The sequence below is a fragment of the Erithacus rubecula genome, assembly GCF_903797595.1.
Source record: "Erithacus rubecula genome assembly, chromosome: 16".
Taxonomy (NCBI): Eukaryota; Metazoa; Chordata; class Aves; order Passeriformes; family Muscicapidae; genus Erithacus; species Erithacus rubecula.
This window is the reverse complement of record NC_136668.1, coordinates 6,911,796-6,927,922: the sequence shown is the minus strand read 5'-3', so window position 1 is coordinate 6,927,922 and position 16,127 is coordinate 6,911,796. Positions and strand designations below refer to the sequence as shown.

The following is a 16,127-nucleotide window of genomic DNA, read 5'->3' as shown; positions in this document are numbered from 1 at the left end:
CTTGGATCCCAAACTCCTTCTGCTTGTTGTCACTGCTGCTCAGGACAGGCATTTGTGGTGGCATCCAGAGGTCCTGGCTGCAGCATTGCTCCCCTTGTGCTATTCACAGCACAGAGTCACAACAAGAGCCAGTCCCTGCCCCAAATATATTAAGTGGGATCTTTGAGAGAGGAAATGGAAGCACAGAGAAGGGATGTGAATTGTCCTACTTTACGCAACATTTCTGGGATAAAACCCAGCACTATTAATAGCTTTTTGCTCAACAACCATCTTTTGTTCAGTACTCTGGTTTTCACCTTAAGTTGTTTGTGTTGTGCAGCAGGATCTGCTGCCCAGTTTGGCAAAATTTCCCATTTTGTGACCTAAAGCTGGACATGAAGCAGGTCAATAAACTCACATCCAGTTTGAACTCGGAATAATTTCCCTGCTTGGGCCATCACCATGCTGCCTGGTATCTCCTCTTTGCCCACATTTTGCTGCTGCATTGTTGGTCTTTGTTTTTGGTCACTTGTGTTCTGCAATAGCTCCTAGAAAATTACACCTTCCTGTGCTGCTCTTCCCTAAATCCCTCCGTGAAGTAGCTGGACAGTCAGCAAGGGTTGGCTCTCATCACAAAGTCAAATTTGCTTTACCTTCCTTCTCATTTGTTGCCTATGAATATTCTATAAAGTGATCTTTCTGCCAGAGAAATGTTTGTGGAAACAGAAACTGTTGATTAAATTTTAACGAAGAGTCACAGGAAGCAAATTTTAAAATTGCAACTGTATGTTTGTGATAATAAGAGCTCTGTCATTGCTGTCAGGGACTAGAATTGATGCAGGCCACAAAATCTCTTCATCCAACCAAAATGAGCCAGAGTTTCTTGATTTCTTTTTTTTTTTTCAAACACAAGCCGCAAACTGCTCATGAGCAATTTACAAGCCAAAAATTAGCCAGGATGGCTTTCCAGAGAATAGTTCTGAAGAATATCGCAATAAGCAATATTCAAATATAAAACGAGGGAAAATAAGGATAAAAAAATTAATCAGGAAGAGCTGACATCCTGGAGACTCCTGGCAGCTGTAAATCAGCTTGGTTGGGGGACATTTCAGTGGAAGCCACCCATCGCTGTGCTCCAGTGGGGGTCTGGAGCTGCTCAGAACAATGCTGGGAAGCCGCACTCTGGACAAGGCAGGAGACACGCTGTGTTAGTGTCTCCACTGGGCAGTGCCCAGAGTCCCAGTCGGAATTTACAGCTCCGTTTGTGCCTCCCTGCAGCCCAGGGACCAGGGTGGCCCTTCTCCCTCGGCTGGGCTGGGGGATCTCTGCCTGCACAGGGTGCAGCCTCTGGGCTGGGATCAGATGCAGCAGTGGCACAAACCCAGGGTGAACATGTTATAGTGCATGCTGGTAATTCCATCCACGCTCGGTGGGGCTTGGGCTCCTGGAAAAGCTGTCTCAGGGATGATCTTTAGTTTCTTTCCTGTGTTTGGATGAAAACCAGACCTGCGGTCACTTCTGGTACCACTGCTTTAAAGCCTCTCTTCAACCAACAGCAAAACTTTTAATCTTTCTAATATAACATTACAGAGAACAAACAAGTCTCTAATGCAAGCCCTGGGGTCTCTTGTGGGGAGATCCCGATAAAAACAGGGCTTTCTGTTTTGGAAATACCCTCTGGTGGATTTGTCTCTCACCAGAGACAATGGTGAACTTTCAAAGTAGGCAGAGACATGGGAAAAAAAATATTGTAATTAAGACTGCAAGTGGTTGGCATTTGTCACGGAATTCTAGAGAATACTATTTTATAGGTTAAAAATTAAACATCTCCACCTCAATATTAGAGGCTTCTCACTGTATTTATTTACCCAGATATTAAAGTGTTTTCTTCTATGATCCCTGCTTTGTGTGGTGTTTCACCTGGTTATGTGTGAAACATCAGGGTGTTTTCTGGCCCAAAACTTCCTGGGAAGTGGAAATAGCAAAAAAATTTTGCCAGCTGGGCTGTCACATCTGACCTTCACTTGACCTCTGCCTGCCCTGGATTAACATCTTGTAACTGATCCTAAGTTTCTCTTGTTTTTCCCTGCTTGATGAAGTTAAGCATGTTTAACAACACTGCTTAAAGCTGCCTCTCACAGGGAAGTCTGCTGGAGCAGAGAAGGAGGGGGATTCTCTGCTGGGATGGGGCTGGTGTGGGCTGGGGTGACAAGTTCCTCTGCACTGAGGTGTTCTGTGGTTCTGCTCTTCCTGACCTCAGATCTCACACCTCATTAGTTAACCCCCTCTGGAGTCCTCATTCTGTTTGAATATGACGTGTGGAGAGAGGAGGGAGGGATCTCCAGGAGTGCAGTGCTGCCTGAGTGCTGCCTGGTCCCTGACTTGTGCACCTGGCTGGGATGGGCACAGGGCTAGGCAGGGAGGGACAGGTTTGTGTGTCAAATTTGAGAGATCTGAACACATTCACCTGTCTGCAGTGGCCCATGTCCTGATTTACCTGAAGCACTTGGAGTGTTTTGGGCTGTGCTGTACCCACACATTGCAGTGGGTCCTGTTCTTGAAGGTTTTCCTGAGTCATAGAATCATCACAGAACCCAGAATGGTTGGGAGAGACTTTAAAGCTCATCTCATTGCAACCCCTGCCATGGGCAGGGACCCACTGTCCCAGACTGCTCCAAGACCCATCCAGCCTGGCCTTGAACACTTCCAGGGTTTCAGGGACAGCCACAGCTTATCTGGGCACCTGTGCCAGGGCCTCACCATCCTCACAGGGAAGAATTTCTCCCTGCAATACTCCACCAGTCCATGATGGTCTGTCTGCTGTCCTCCCATCCTTGGGAGAGCCCAGGTGGTGCAGGCAGTCCCTGTTAGAGGAATTTCATCTCCCCTCTAACTGAGCTGTTCTCCCCTATTATTTTAAAGCAACAGTCCTGCGATTCATAAAGCTGTAAAACATCCAGTAGGGTTTTTTTTGTTCATCCCCTTCTAGAACCAATGACATTCCACTAATGGTCATTTGCATCTGCAAATTCTTCTCTGTAATCTGAAAGCTTTTAGCCTTTAGCTTTGCCATGACATAAGGGGTCTATATATGGTTTCATGTGCAGATTTAATAATAAACATTTAATGAAACAAGGGTTTTTTCTGCAAACCTAGATTGTTTTGTCTCCTGGGGTGAGTTTTTCAATCACTTTCCTTTGGTGATTGAAAGATGATGGATGCCACCCGGGTCTTTACCAGGGTTCTAGGGCAAGTAATTTGTGCTTAGTGCTCAGTGACTGGAACAAAGGATTAATGTATTTTAAAGTTTTGGATGCTTGGGGTAATTTCTTTGTTGGCTGGGTCTGGGCTGGCAGTCCACAGAGCATGGGTGGGCAGTTTTTCTAGCTGATTGTGAAGATAGAGATAAAGCTATATTTTATGAATTGCTGTTTCCAAGGTCATCTGGAAATTGAGCAGTTCATAAAACATATCTTTGTTCAAAGATATATTTGATTATATAAAATATGATCCCAGAATCAATTGGGTACAAACAAGATGTTGCCTTTAGGGTTGAAAACACATTGTTAGAGGCATGAAGAGCAGAAATTGTCGCTGCTGTCTTTGTGTGGCTATTGTTTTTGGTCTTAATAGGAACAGAATGAATGACATTTTTCCACCAGACCACTTATGCTCAACTATACCTCCAGGACAACTTCCTGGCCAAAAATATTCAAAACAAACAAACACAATAGCAATTCTACTCCAATTACATTGTTTGCAAACCAGCTAGTGTTCATAGAGTACTAGGTTTGGCAAATCCTAGCACTTCAGCCCCTGGATCTTAATATTGGATATTTGCATGTGCATTTCTTGGAGCTGTTGTGCTCTTCAGGTGAGTGTTGGTGTAGCCACGTGCATGGGCAGCATTGTGACAAAAGCACAGCCCAGTTGTCTGAACAGTTTGGGTATTGGGAAAACATCCTTCCCAGTGGCCAGCTGCTCATGGATGTCAATGGAGCTGAGATTTCAGCCTCGGGCTCTGGACCAAATCATACACCAATTTCAAAACTTTCACTGGAAAGAAGAATAACGGGATTTTTAAGTGTGGGAAAGACAGAGGAGGAGGAATTTATCAGTTGCTCTTGAATATAAGTGGAGCCAGGATTTTTAAGAGGAGAGTGAAATTTCTGGCTTAGTGGCACTTCTTCATAGAATCACAGAATCATTAAGGTTGGAAAAGACCTCTAAGATCCCTAAGACCTCTAAGGTTTGAGTTGCCAGAGGGATCCTATAGAGAGCAAACCAAAATCAACAAACCTGCTTATAATTTTCCAGTAAATTTTCTTTGGTGATGGGAATGGTCATGAAAATAGAAATTCTTGTAACTCAGAGTTTAAATAGATTAAAAAAATTAAATAGTGCTGTAGATTGGTGTTATAGTCACTTCTTCTCCCTGAGACAGAAGGCTACAGGAACTCAGTTAATGGAAAAGAAACTTGTGTGTTAGGGAAAGTATGGGACATGTAGGGAGGAATAATGCATTTATTCTGGCTTCAGCAAAGTGCTTTCCATGCTTCATTCCATCCCCATATCCACAGATCTCAGACTTTTCAGCATCTTCACACATCTGTGTCCTTCCCACCAGTGCCTGCTCTGGGTGGGTGTGCTCAGCAGACCCTCCAGGGCCTGGAGGAAGGAGTGGCTCCTGCCTTGGCACACCTGTGTCCCCAGCTGCCAGAGTGGGACCTCTCCCAGAACAGAGATGAGTCTCTGACTCCTGCTGGCATAGCTGTGGGAGAGGCAGCCAGCACATCTCCCATGTCCCTGGCGAGCTTTGGGTTATTAACCCTTGTTGTTCTCTGCAGTTTCACAGGCAGACCCTTGGACAGTGCAGGTGAGGTGTAAATATGTCCCAGGTGAGCTACATGGTCTAGTAGTGGCTCCTACCTCGAGTCCCTGCCCTCTGAGGGTGGTGAGACCCTGGCACAGGCTGTCCAGAGAAGCTGTGGCTGTCCCTGAAACCCTGGAAGTGTCCAAGGCCAGGTTGGATGGGGCTTGAAGCAGCCTGGGACAGTGGAAGGTGTCCCTGCCCATGGCTGGGGGTTGGAATGAGATGGTCTCCAAGGTCCCTCCCAACCCAAACCATTCTATGGTTCCATGATTCTATGATCACTGCTCATGGAGAAACACAGCTATTTGTTAATTAAAGGGTCCAACAGTGGTAACAGCAAAATTCTGTCCCTTGGGCATTCTAATTTGTCCCTGTTATTTACCTGTCACGTACTCCTGCTCAGCACACCAAGAACTGAGACAGTGGCCATAAAGACTCCATGAGAATGTCTGACCATGCTTTGGCATAAACTGAAACATAAGTTGCCTGAAGTACAAAGCACATTAAAGATGTTATATTATGTTTAGCACTCTGGTTTGGAGTTACCCACTGGGGGTATGGGGGACGTGTCAGTGTCACACCAAGGTTCTGTCCCGCAGGCTCTGGGCTGTGTGTGGTCTCTGGACGTTGTGTCCACCCAGGCAATAAAGCCAGGGCTGTTCTAGAGCTTCACTCAAATCCAGCCCTGCTACCTCCAGGGGTGTTGGAGGGTCCCAGACTCCGAGGAGCCGTGACACTGCCCGGGGAGCTGAGTCCCCTCAGCACACACAGACTGCCAGGGTGCAAGCAGGGACTGCCCTCTCCATGAAAACCTAGAAAAAAGGAGGACAAACACCCAGAATCTTGTGAGGCTTTTCTCTAGCACATCCCATGTTTCCATTCCTTCTGGCAGGAGGGAGATTTCCTCAGAGTAAGTCCCCTTCTTTGGCAGGTTGGCATTTGAAGCCAGCATTCAAACAAAGTCCAGGGGATCAGGAGCTGCTGCTGCTGCTGAGCTTCAGGTTTGTCTCCTTGTCAACCATAAACCAAATTAAACCCAAGGCAAAGGAGCATCACCTCTGGTTAAAACAGTGGAGCCTGTGGGACTGCATCAGGCAAGAATGAGATGTATCACAGTGGGGAGTGTGCTGACCCCCAAGAGATGTCTGGTGTCCCAACCTGCATGGTTATGTGCCATGAACACAGGTTTTTACTTTGAAGTAGAGATGACAGAAATGGGAAAAATTCCTTTCAGTTAGGAGTTGCTACCTTGGCAAATGCTTGAGATTGAATTTGGAGCAAGTTGAGGCTGCAAAACAATTCCTATGGAAAGATGAGTTCTGTAATTTTCCATGTCAGAGAATATTGAAATACTCCTGTCTGAGGCACCCTGTGTAAGAGGGATGGTCTGTGCAGGCAGTGGGATTTTGAACAGCAGTGTGGTGGGGACTGTCCAGAAGGGGCTTAGGGAGCAGCAGCCTTTGAGACCTGGCTGGGGCAGGCATCATGCCTGCAGATCTTATCCTCCAGTGAGGAAGCCTCAAGGACTGTGCCTGCAGCATCCTTTGGGTGTGTGGGGAGAGCTGGGAGCTCAGACCCACAGAGACACTGCTGGGTCTGCAGCTTCTCCAGCCCAGCACAACCAGTGGAGGCCCTGGCACCAGTGTGGAAGGGCTGTCCTGAGACAGTGGCTTGGGCAGGCTCACAAACACAGCTCCTTCCCAAGAGATCACCTGTGCACCTTCCTTCCCTCCCCCTGTGGCACAGGAGGGGTGTCCTGACCTGAAGACATTTGAGTGGGGGCCTTGTGTGGAAAGCCATCCCTTGGATATATCAAGGGATATGTCACAGGATCACCTGTGGGTTTGTAGGTCTTAATTCTCCTTGCATCTCATCATTCCTATGAGAAAGCATTTTTCAGCCTCCCTTTTCCATGCTCAAGGGAATTCCAGCTCAGTTGCCTTCTTCCTCAGCTGCTCACAGACAGAAGGATCCTGTCCTCCCAGGTCTCAGATCCACCTACCTAAACACTTTGCAGCCTCCACGTGCCAGGCAGTGTGGGGGAGCCTCCAGTGGCTCACCTGGAGCCCTGGGAGGAGACCAGGACGAGAAGTCCCATCTCCTGATGACATCAGTTTTGCAGAGACCCCAGATGTGTCTGCTCTGTGTGGAGCATCCCCATGGCTCGGGAAGCAGTGCCTGTGGCTGGTATTGCTGGCTGTTCCAGAGTCATGGAGCACCTTTCCCACAGTGATTGCTCCTGCTTTTTGCTGCCCAGGGGTTGTTTATGTAGGATGCTCTGTGGGTGGGATGTGGTTTTGTCACCACTCCATTGTTGGACTCTGTTTGGGCACTCTGCCCGAGGATGATTAATGATGTTTTGAGTTGAGGCTCTGAGGTGCTTGCAGGCATACTGCAGGTACCAGAAGTAAAAGAGGTGTTGTTATCATCAAGGTACTTCAGTGTTGTATCAAGTGTAATCAGAAGTGAATTAATTAAAGCAATGTGTACATGTAAGTCCTTTTATGGAGGATGTTCAAACAACTCATATCGTGTAGTTTGGAGCTGAGTGTTTCAGACTTTTGTAACCCTCTCCTCTCTGTGAGAAGGCAGCAGATGCCAGGGCTGCTGTCAGAGGACAAACCTCTCCTGCAAAGGTCAAACATGGCTCTTAAAACAAGTTAGGAAATTGTGTGCATTTCTCGATGCTGGCTCCGGCATATTTCAGGGTTAATTTTTACAGCTCACACAATGAGTGTAGGATGGGATCTAATGGTTGCTTGGGTTTCATCTGACCTTGGAGTAAGCAAAAATCTGCAGAAAATTTGTATTTGTTGTTGGTCTCTGCTCTTCCAGGATTAAAGTTCCTTTTTGCAGCACGACATACCCTTGACGTGGTTGTTGCAGAAAAATTGCCTGGAAATACATCTGGCTCTTCTGTCCATCACCTCAGGCATTGTGAGGAGACAGAAATTTGGAAGGAGGAGGGCTTGACAGAATTGCAAGGTGACCAGCCATACAGATCCTAAGCTGCAGCTTCAGTCTGACAAGCAGAGCCCAAACCCTTCCCCCTGTTTTGGTGAACTTGGCTGCAGTGGGGGCTGAGCTGGGGGTGTTGCCAGTCCAGCTGTGGAGCAGAGCACAGCTGGCAGGGCTGCTCCATGAGAACCAGCTCAGCCTGCTCCAGGGTGATGGATGACTTGGGCCACCTATTGCCCAGCTATTTTGATATGTGTGAAGCTAATGAATTTGTTTTTCCAGCATGCTGGAAAAAGTATCAAACAAGGAGGAGATTAAAATGACCCCAAATTCTCAGAGCACTAAGAAAGGGGACACATAAAATCGATCCTCTGATCATTTTGAACTAAACTCATGGTTTTCTGAGGTGTAGCTCTGTGATTTGGACAGGGCAGAGATGGGAAATGGGTCAAAAACTGAAAATGTACCTAAATGTGAAACTTTGACATATTCCAGTATTAGCACTCTGTGTACTGCTCTGGTCTCTCAAGCTACTTTAGTTTACTGCTGGAGAAGGTTGAAAGGTGATTCAGTCATAGTTTACAAGTACCTAAAAAGGGAAGGGGTTTCTGGTTGCTAGATGGATTCAAATTTACCAGAGAAAGGCAGAGATCTCCTGGCTGGAAGCCAAAGTTAGAGAAGTTCAGACCGGGAATAAGAACTGCAGTTTAAACTTTTTATGAGCAAAAGCCAGAGGAAAGTCTTTGTCTGGAATTAAGCAGAGTCATCAGCAGTGAATGGCTCTAAATGAAGATTTCTGTGTTTTTCTGAAAGCTGCAGGAATTATGAAGTGAGGCTTTCCAGCCCAGAGCAGCCCTTCCCAGAGACCAAGGCCAGGCTTCTCTTTTGCCCAGAGCAAGGCTCTGGATGCTGTTTCCAAGGCTTGGGGCTCTGCCTGCTCTTCCCACGCTGCTGTCCAAGCACAAGCCCTGCTGCAGTGCAGCAGAAAGGGCACAGATGTGTCAGGGAGCACAGCTCTGCCTCTTTGTGCACAGCCCTTTTCCCAGACACAGTCCAGAATATTTTGGGATTGGATTCCCTTTCACTGCTCTGCCTGATTCAGCTGGGGAATTGCAGTCCATGGAGCCCATGAAGTGTGGCCTGCAGCTGAATAAGCTGTCTCTTTCCCTCCTGTAGTGAGACACCAAAAACATGTAGACTGGGGTGGAAAGATGTTCTCCTCCCTTTTTCTGGGCAGGACTCTCTGCTGGAGGGGTGGGATGCTGTGTGTGTGTGCCAGCTCTTTGTTTTTTTGGATCTGCCTGCTTAGTCCTGTAATCATCACTGGTGGCATGTGCAGTTTTAGGTGAGACATGATCCATGTAGGTTGGGAGATCATGGAAGGTTCATTGCTTGTTCTTGTCCCTCTTCTTCCACAGGCTGCATGTTTCTGGGGTTTGCTCTGCTCTTGCTGCATTTCGGTGGAGAGGGGCAGGGCTGACACCCCTCTCTACCAGCAGTTTGCAGTTTCTCTTCCACTCAGGGTGAAAGTAGTACATAGAGCTATGGAAGGGAGACAAGAAGAAAATATTCTTTCACCCCCCAGGACTCAGTTGTTATATCAGTATTAACACCAGTTTACATCTTACTACTGGTTCTAGCTTAAGAAATACCAGAATTCTTCACACCTGTGGCTTCTCTGAAATGAGACAAGAGTTTTCCTTTCAGTGACTGATATTTCAGTCCAAATTAACCCATATTCTGCTTGTTTCATAATTCAGCAGACCACCAGACTGGAAATAAAATGAAGCAGATGCAGCCATGCCAAGGTCAGGACCTTCCCTGTATTTAAGGTGTATGGATGATGTTGGCATGGGACAGGGTGACCTCGGGGTACAATAGGAGCCAACTGACACACACATCCAGACAGAATAAATATTTGAGAGTCTATTTTTCTATTCCCCAAAATGACCCCTATAAAAGCAAGGTCCTGTTTACCTTCCTGGCTCTCCATGCAGTGTTCTGAGAAGAGACCAGCTCTTCTCCCTTCACTGCCTTCCAGCTCTTCTGGGCAACCCATTTCCAGGCAAGGATCAGGGATATGGGCTTCACAAAACCCATGAAACCTTTGATTTTCCCAGAATTCCTAAAATTTGGTGAAAGCTGAGCTCATTTCTGGTCAGAAGTCTCTGTTTGTGCCAAAGCACAGTGACCAGTCTGCAGGGACTGCCTGCAGCTGACCCAGTGCTTCTGTGCTGTCCCTGTCCTTTTAGAATCATGGACTGGTTTGGGTTGAATCAACCTTAAAAAACCTTTAAACTCATCTCATCCCCACCCCCTGCCATGGGCAGGAACACCTTCCACTATCCCAGGGTGCTCCAAGCCCCATCCAGCCTGGCCTTGGACACTTCCAGGGATCCAGGGACAGCCACAGCTGCTCTGGCAAAGCTTTGCAAGGTCTGATGTGCCTGGGACCAGCCCTGCCACAGTCCTGGGCTTGCCTTTCAGTCACTGTGAACTTTGTTTGGCTAATTCCTGTTACTCTGAACTGGCCCATTTCTACCCATGCTGGGATCCTTTTGATAAAAGACAATTTAGCTTCTCATTCCCATGAGGAATATGAGAGTCCTGAGAGCTTCCTGCCACAGGAGCATCTTCCTGATGATTGCTGTGCTTTTTATTATTTCATGTAGGATCTTTTTTGGTGAGAAAGATCTTTAAATACTATCAACCTACACTAACTTAGCTTGGCATGAAGAACTAGAGGAGGCATACAAAGGTTTGTAAAACAGTGATGAAACCCATCCAGTCCCTCTGCCTTGGAGTGCTCTGCCATTTCACAAGATCAGAATGCACAAAGCAATTAGAAGGTGGTTTGTGCATGTTAGAAAGAGGAAATTCCCTCGCTGTAACACATCTCAGGCAAGGGGAAACCATTGGTACCAATATTCTTAAGGCAAAACCAGCAAGCTGCTTTTCCTTTTTTAAGGTTAACACTGAGAAAGAAAAAGGGAGCTACAAGAGTACAGAGCTGTCAGCTGAAAGAAAAATTGCAAGCCTGCTAATCCTTTCTTGTCAGGTTTAATATGAAGCCTGGCAGAGATTGATAAGAAGTGTCTCCCTCTCTGTCTGATGTTCCAGGTGCATGGTAAAAATCAGCTCTCTGAAACACCCACATGCAGAGCCAGGCTCCAGGCTGGAAAGGCTGCTGGCCAGCCTGACACTGCTGGCATAAAACCATTTGAAATACCTATTCTTTCACTTCTTGCAGCCTGAGGAGGGGCTGTCCCTCCCCTTCTCACCCCTTACACATGCAGGTTTTTCTTGCAGCCCCTCTCAGTGGCTGTTGCTCTGCTGGTGTTGAGCTGAACAAGGTTTTTGCAGCAGAAATGGAGCCTCCGGGGTCAGGGTCCTGCTCCCTGCTCCCTGTGACCCTCTGCTCCATCTGCAGTAGAACATCCTGGCTGGGGCTGTGGGGGCTGTGGGATTGGCAGCACGCCCCTGCAGCTACAGAGGTCGTGTAGGTGTTGGTAATCTGCACAGCCATGGCCAGGAGCAGGGCCAAAAGAGTGTCTGAAGAGACTGAGCTCGTGTGTGGTGGGAGAGTCTGGAGAGCTCAGCAAACCTCTGCAGGGACAGGAGACACAGGGGTCCTGCCTGCATGGGCTGCTGTGGGACCATCAGACCTGGTCAAGTGGAGCCTCCAGAGCCAGGGGCTCCCTCTGTTCCCCATGTGGATGTTTCTGACTCCATTTCTGACTCCATTTCTGACTCCATGCTTTTTCCCTGTGAGCTGTTTTCTCTCTCCATCATCTCATAGCAGTGGAGCAGGCATGAGAGCAGGAGCTTGGCCCAGGGAACGGGGTTTGGGGGGCTCCTGCACAGCTCTGAAAGGGTCTCACAGGTTTCACAGTGTCCCCTTTCTCTTTCCACAGCTGTTCCTCCCAAACTGAAGAAACTGAAAAGCCCAAATGTTCATGTGGGTGAGAAGATTTCCCTGAAATGTGAGGCGACTGCTGGAAACCCTCAGCCATCCTACAAGTGGTTTAAAGATGGGAAAGAGCTGAAGAAGAGCAAAGACATCCGGATCAAGTATGGGAATGGGAAGTAAGTATGACACAGGGCTGCTCTGCCTCTGCTCCCTCCCTGATGGGGACCTCTGGCTGGAGGTGCTGCTGTGCCCCCAAATCACTGCTGAGCACTGAGAGCCCCCCAAGATCCCCAGTGTGCTCAGAGAGGAGTGGGCAGAGGAGCAGGGCATGCACAGGGAGGATGCTGGGTTTGTAGATGGGCTGCCCTGGGGTCAGGGAGGTGTTGGATACCTGAGACAGGTGTGTGTGATGTGGGCAGACAAGGCTTTCCCTCAGGTTGCCTGGGGTGGCTCCTGTTCTGTGATTAGGGGGGTGGATGCAGAAGGTCCCCAAATCCAACTGTGGCCCCATCACTCAGCCACAGGGCTGTGGGAGGAATTGGTTTGTTCCCTCCAGAATTTGGGTGGGCACAGAAGCATATAAGGCCACTGAAAAATCACAGAATGACAAATTAGGGCTGGAAGGGACCTCTGGAGATCATCCAGTCCAACCCCCCTGCCAAGGCAGGGTCACCTGGAGCAGGTGACACAGGAACCTGTCCAGGTGGGGTTGGAATGTCTCCAGAGAGGGAGACTCCACACCCTCCCTGGGCAGCTGCTGCAGTGTTCTCCTACCCTCAGTGTAAAGAAGTTCTTCCTCATGTTGAGCTGGAATTTGTTGTGTTTTACTTTATGGCCATTGCTCCTGGTCCTGTCTCTGGGCACCACTGAAAAGAGTCTGGCACCATCCTCTGACACCCCGTGGAGATATTTGTATGCATTACTGAGATCACTTCTCAATCTTCTCTGGAGCAGGGCTGAGATGCAGGATCACAGCACTGATCAGGGGTCACAGTCACCTGCACAGACCTTGTCTTGTGCAAATCCTTTCATCTGTCCACCCAGGGCAAGTTCCCTCTCATCTGTCCCAAAGTCCCCACCCAGCAAAGCTCTGAGGTGGCTCTCAGTGACTGCCACCCTCAGACCACCTCATTCAGGCACTGCTAAAACATCTGGAGAAAAGCCCCAGTGACCAAGCTAAGGGCTCCTCACTGGAAGGGATTTAAATTAATCCATGCTGATATTTCTCAAGGCCCAATATTTATATATGATATATCATAAAATTATTCCATAATCATGACTCTGCTTCCATTCACACATCCTGACTTAGCCAGCAACAGTCAGCCTGACCCTTTGGAAAATTTGATACTAATTCTTTGCTAACATACGTTCTGGGTGTGTGAATAAGAGCTCATTATAGACTTGATAAAGTAGCAGTTTTTAAAATTAAAAGCCACTACAAATCAGTTAGAAAAATCAGTCAGTGCTCGAATGGGGTGTTGCCAATTGCTCCAATTTTATTTCAGTCCTGTTTGGTTTGGTTCCAGAGTCACTCCCAGGATGGCTGACCTCCTTTTGGTAATTCCAGGACTTGTGGCTGTTTTGGGATGAGGCAGTGAGGTGGTTGGTGGTCCAGGATAAATGGGTGCTCAGGAGGGGCAGGGTGAGCTCGCAGGCAGCAGGGACAGGGCAGAGCTGTCCTGCCTCACTCCTCATTGTTTTTCCTGGCCCTCGGCTGTTTAGCAGTGGGTGCTGGGGCTGGAGAAGTGTCTGCAGCAGCTCTGCAGCCAGGTGTGGCAATCCTGCAGCCCTAGGGCTGATTGGGATGTTGGGGAGCACATTCCCTCAGAGGCACAGGGCAGCCAGCCAGCTTGGGATGCTCCCACAGCACTCCCTGCTGTGCTCCCAGTTATCCCAGTCCAGCCTGGCCTCCTGGCACCCCCTGTCCAGCATGACAGGATGGCCTCCCACCCCAGCCATGCAGGGGGGACACGCAGTCCCTGGGCCAGGGACAGAAACAAATGGAAGGAAGTTAGTCCCCTTTCCTCAGGACACTGCTGTCAAGTCAGAATTTTGCATTTACCAGTTTCCATGGCAACACCTTGCCTCTCCAGTGAGAGGCCAAAGATGTGTGGTGCTGGAAGGGCTTCCTGCTGGCAAAATACGCCCAAGGATAAACATTTTTAGACAGCTGAGCACCTGCCTCCTCCAGTGTCTGAGACTCCCTCAGCAGCAAAGGTGTGAGCCCAAAGCATCCCCAGAATTGCCTCCCATCCCAGCTTCTGCCCCAGTGCCTGTCCTGTGCTGGGACCAGGCTGTGGAGACTGGACTCAAGCAAATGTTGAGCAGGAGCAAAATGAAATGGCCTTAAGCTGTGCCAAGGGGGGTTTGGATATTAGGGAAAACATCTTCACTGAAATGGTGGTCAGGCATTGGAACAGGCTGCCCAGGGAATTGGTGGGAGTGTTCAAAATTGTGTAATGTGTCACTTGGAACAGGTTTATTGGTGCCTTGGCAGTGCTGGGGGAATGGCTGGGCTCGGTGATCTCAGAGGGCTTTTCCAACCTAAAGGATTCTGTCATTCTGTGGGGCAGTTCTGAGATAATTCCCCTCAGTGAGCATTTCCCCTTGTTTAGCAGTGCAGGAACACTTCTCTGAGAGGATCTGGGTGTCCCACCCACGCTGGCACTCCCACCTCTGCCCCCTGCACTGGGTTTGCTGCACCCCAGAGCTGACAGCAGAGCATCCACTGGCACTGGACCTGCCTCTCTCTGGTCTGGACTGCATGGAACAAACACCAAAAAACTGCTCAGAGCAGGCTGAGGGAGCCCTCATGACTTTGATGTCTTCATTGTGCAGCTGGTGGGGCCAAGTTTAGTGGAGGGACATGTGATATGGGTGTAGAACATCACTTCCAGCATGTTGGGAGGGGACTCCAGGGAAGGATAAGCATCCCAAACTGTAAATCTCTAAAAAGAGATCTTACTCTATAATGATTATTTTAAGAATAATGGGATTTATACATCTGGCTCTACTTAGAGATAACACTGGTCTCCAGATAATCCTCTGCTCTTCCTTTCAGTTCAGAGTGGGGATTTCTGAGGGCCAGAAATGGAGCACTGGGGAGGGATCTTCACAGGGAAAGTACACAAGGCAAAAACTGCTCAGGCCGTGCAGGACCTGGCCAGGTGCTCAGAATCATTTCTTTAGAAGTGTAATCCAAAGACCTAATGGAGTTTTCTGCTGGAGCCAGGCAAAAGGAGCCCTCCAGCAAAGGGATGTCCATAGTGTTTCCCTGGCCCTGACAGAGCTGGGCACAGTTGAAATCTCTCAGCTCGGAGATCTTTAGCATGCAGAGGGTTAGGGTGGGAGACAAGAACCTGGTTGCCCTCTGTGATTCATTCCTGGCTTTCCTCCCTGTGTGTTTAAAGAGCCTCCAGGTCTCTAACTAGAAAGTATGACTGAACCTTTTTTTTTTTTTTTTTTTTTTTTTGTGATCAGATTTTCGTCTGATCTCTAGAACAGGAGAATCCCTTTCAAAATAAGGAATGTATATGTTGTAAGGAGGAGAGGAGCACTTAACTGCATGTCATCTCTTCAGCTTTGCCATCAATCATTTTCCCTCTTCTTTTTAAACTTACTGGCAAAACTTCTGGTGCCATCAGGCAAAGGAGTCAGGCTTTTTTCAATGGATATTTGCTGGAGGGAGGGGAACAATTCTGATTCCTCCTTTCTGAACTTCATGTTCCATCTGTAATTAGTGACAGGCTGGGGCAAGCCTGGCTTGCACGAAGGGGAAACCTCTTTAAGGTGGAAGAAATTATTGGCTGGGATTTTATCTCCATCTTCATTTAAATAAAACACAGCTGATGGGGAACCCAGAGGAGTTACCAGGAAGAATTGCCTGTGGTAGTGGAAGTACAGGCCAGTGAATGGCTCTCCCCCAAGCTGCCAAAGCAATGCCATTTTTGGCTGAAATGTCTGAGGTCTTGTTGAGGCTGCTGGCTCCCAAGAAGTTCAGGTTGGGTTTTGACGTTCTGGTTACCCTGGCAAATGGTCAAATGCCAGCTGTGGAGGAAGCCAAGGGAGTTTCTGCTTGTGGAGGTGTAGAGAACCTTCCTCTCTCAAAGTCTCAATGCTCGGGGCTCAGCCTGGGACGTGCAGATGCTCAGCTGGAGCCCAGGAGCCTGGCAGTCCCCGAGCTCTGCCTGTCCTTGCAGCCCTTTCCCTTTGTGTGCTCTGCTACCAAGGGACACTGCTGGGGTGATGAAGTGGGCGTATCATTAGATTGGAGAGGGCTGGCAGTTCAGTTTGGGACAGGCTGACCATATGACATCCCTTGGGAGTAGTGTCCTACTTTCAGTATCACCAGGAATCCCTATTGTTAGCCTGTAAGTGGAGCCAGGGGATACCCTCCTCTCCTGTTTC

The 16,127-nt window shown here is 48.4% G+C and overlaps 1 protein-coding gene across 6 annotated transcripts in view; it reads left to right on the top strand.

Annotated features, from left to right (window-relative positions):
- The window catches only part of NRG2 (neuregulin 2), a 151,141-nt gene that overhangs the window by 83,710 nt on the left and 51,304 nt on the right, over window positions 1-16,127 (top strand). For all 6 annotated transcript variants that reach the window (XM_079319492.1, XM_079319490.1, XM_079319495.1 and 3 more), the window contains exon 2: window positions 11,725-11,896. In XM_079319492.1, the coding sequence (XP_079175618.1) occupies window positions 11,725-11,896 (172 nt within the window). The remainder of the gene's footprint in view (window positions 1-11,724; window positions 11,897-16,127) is intronic.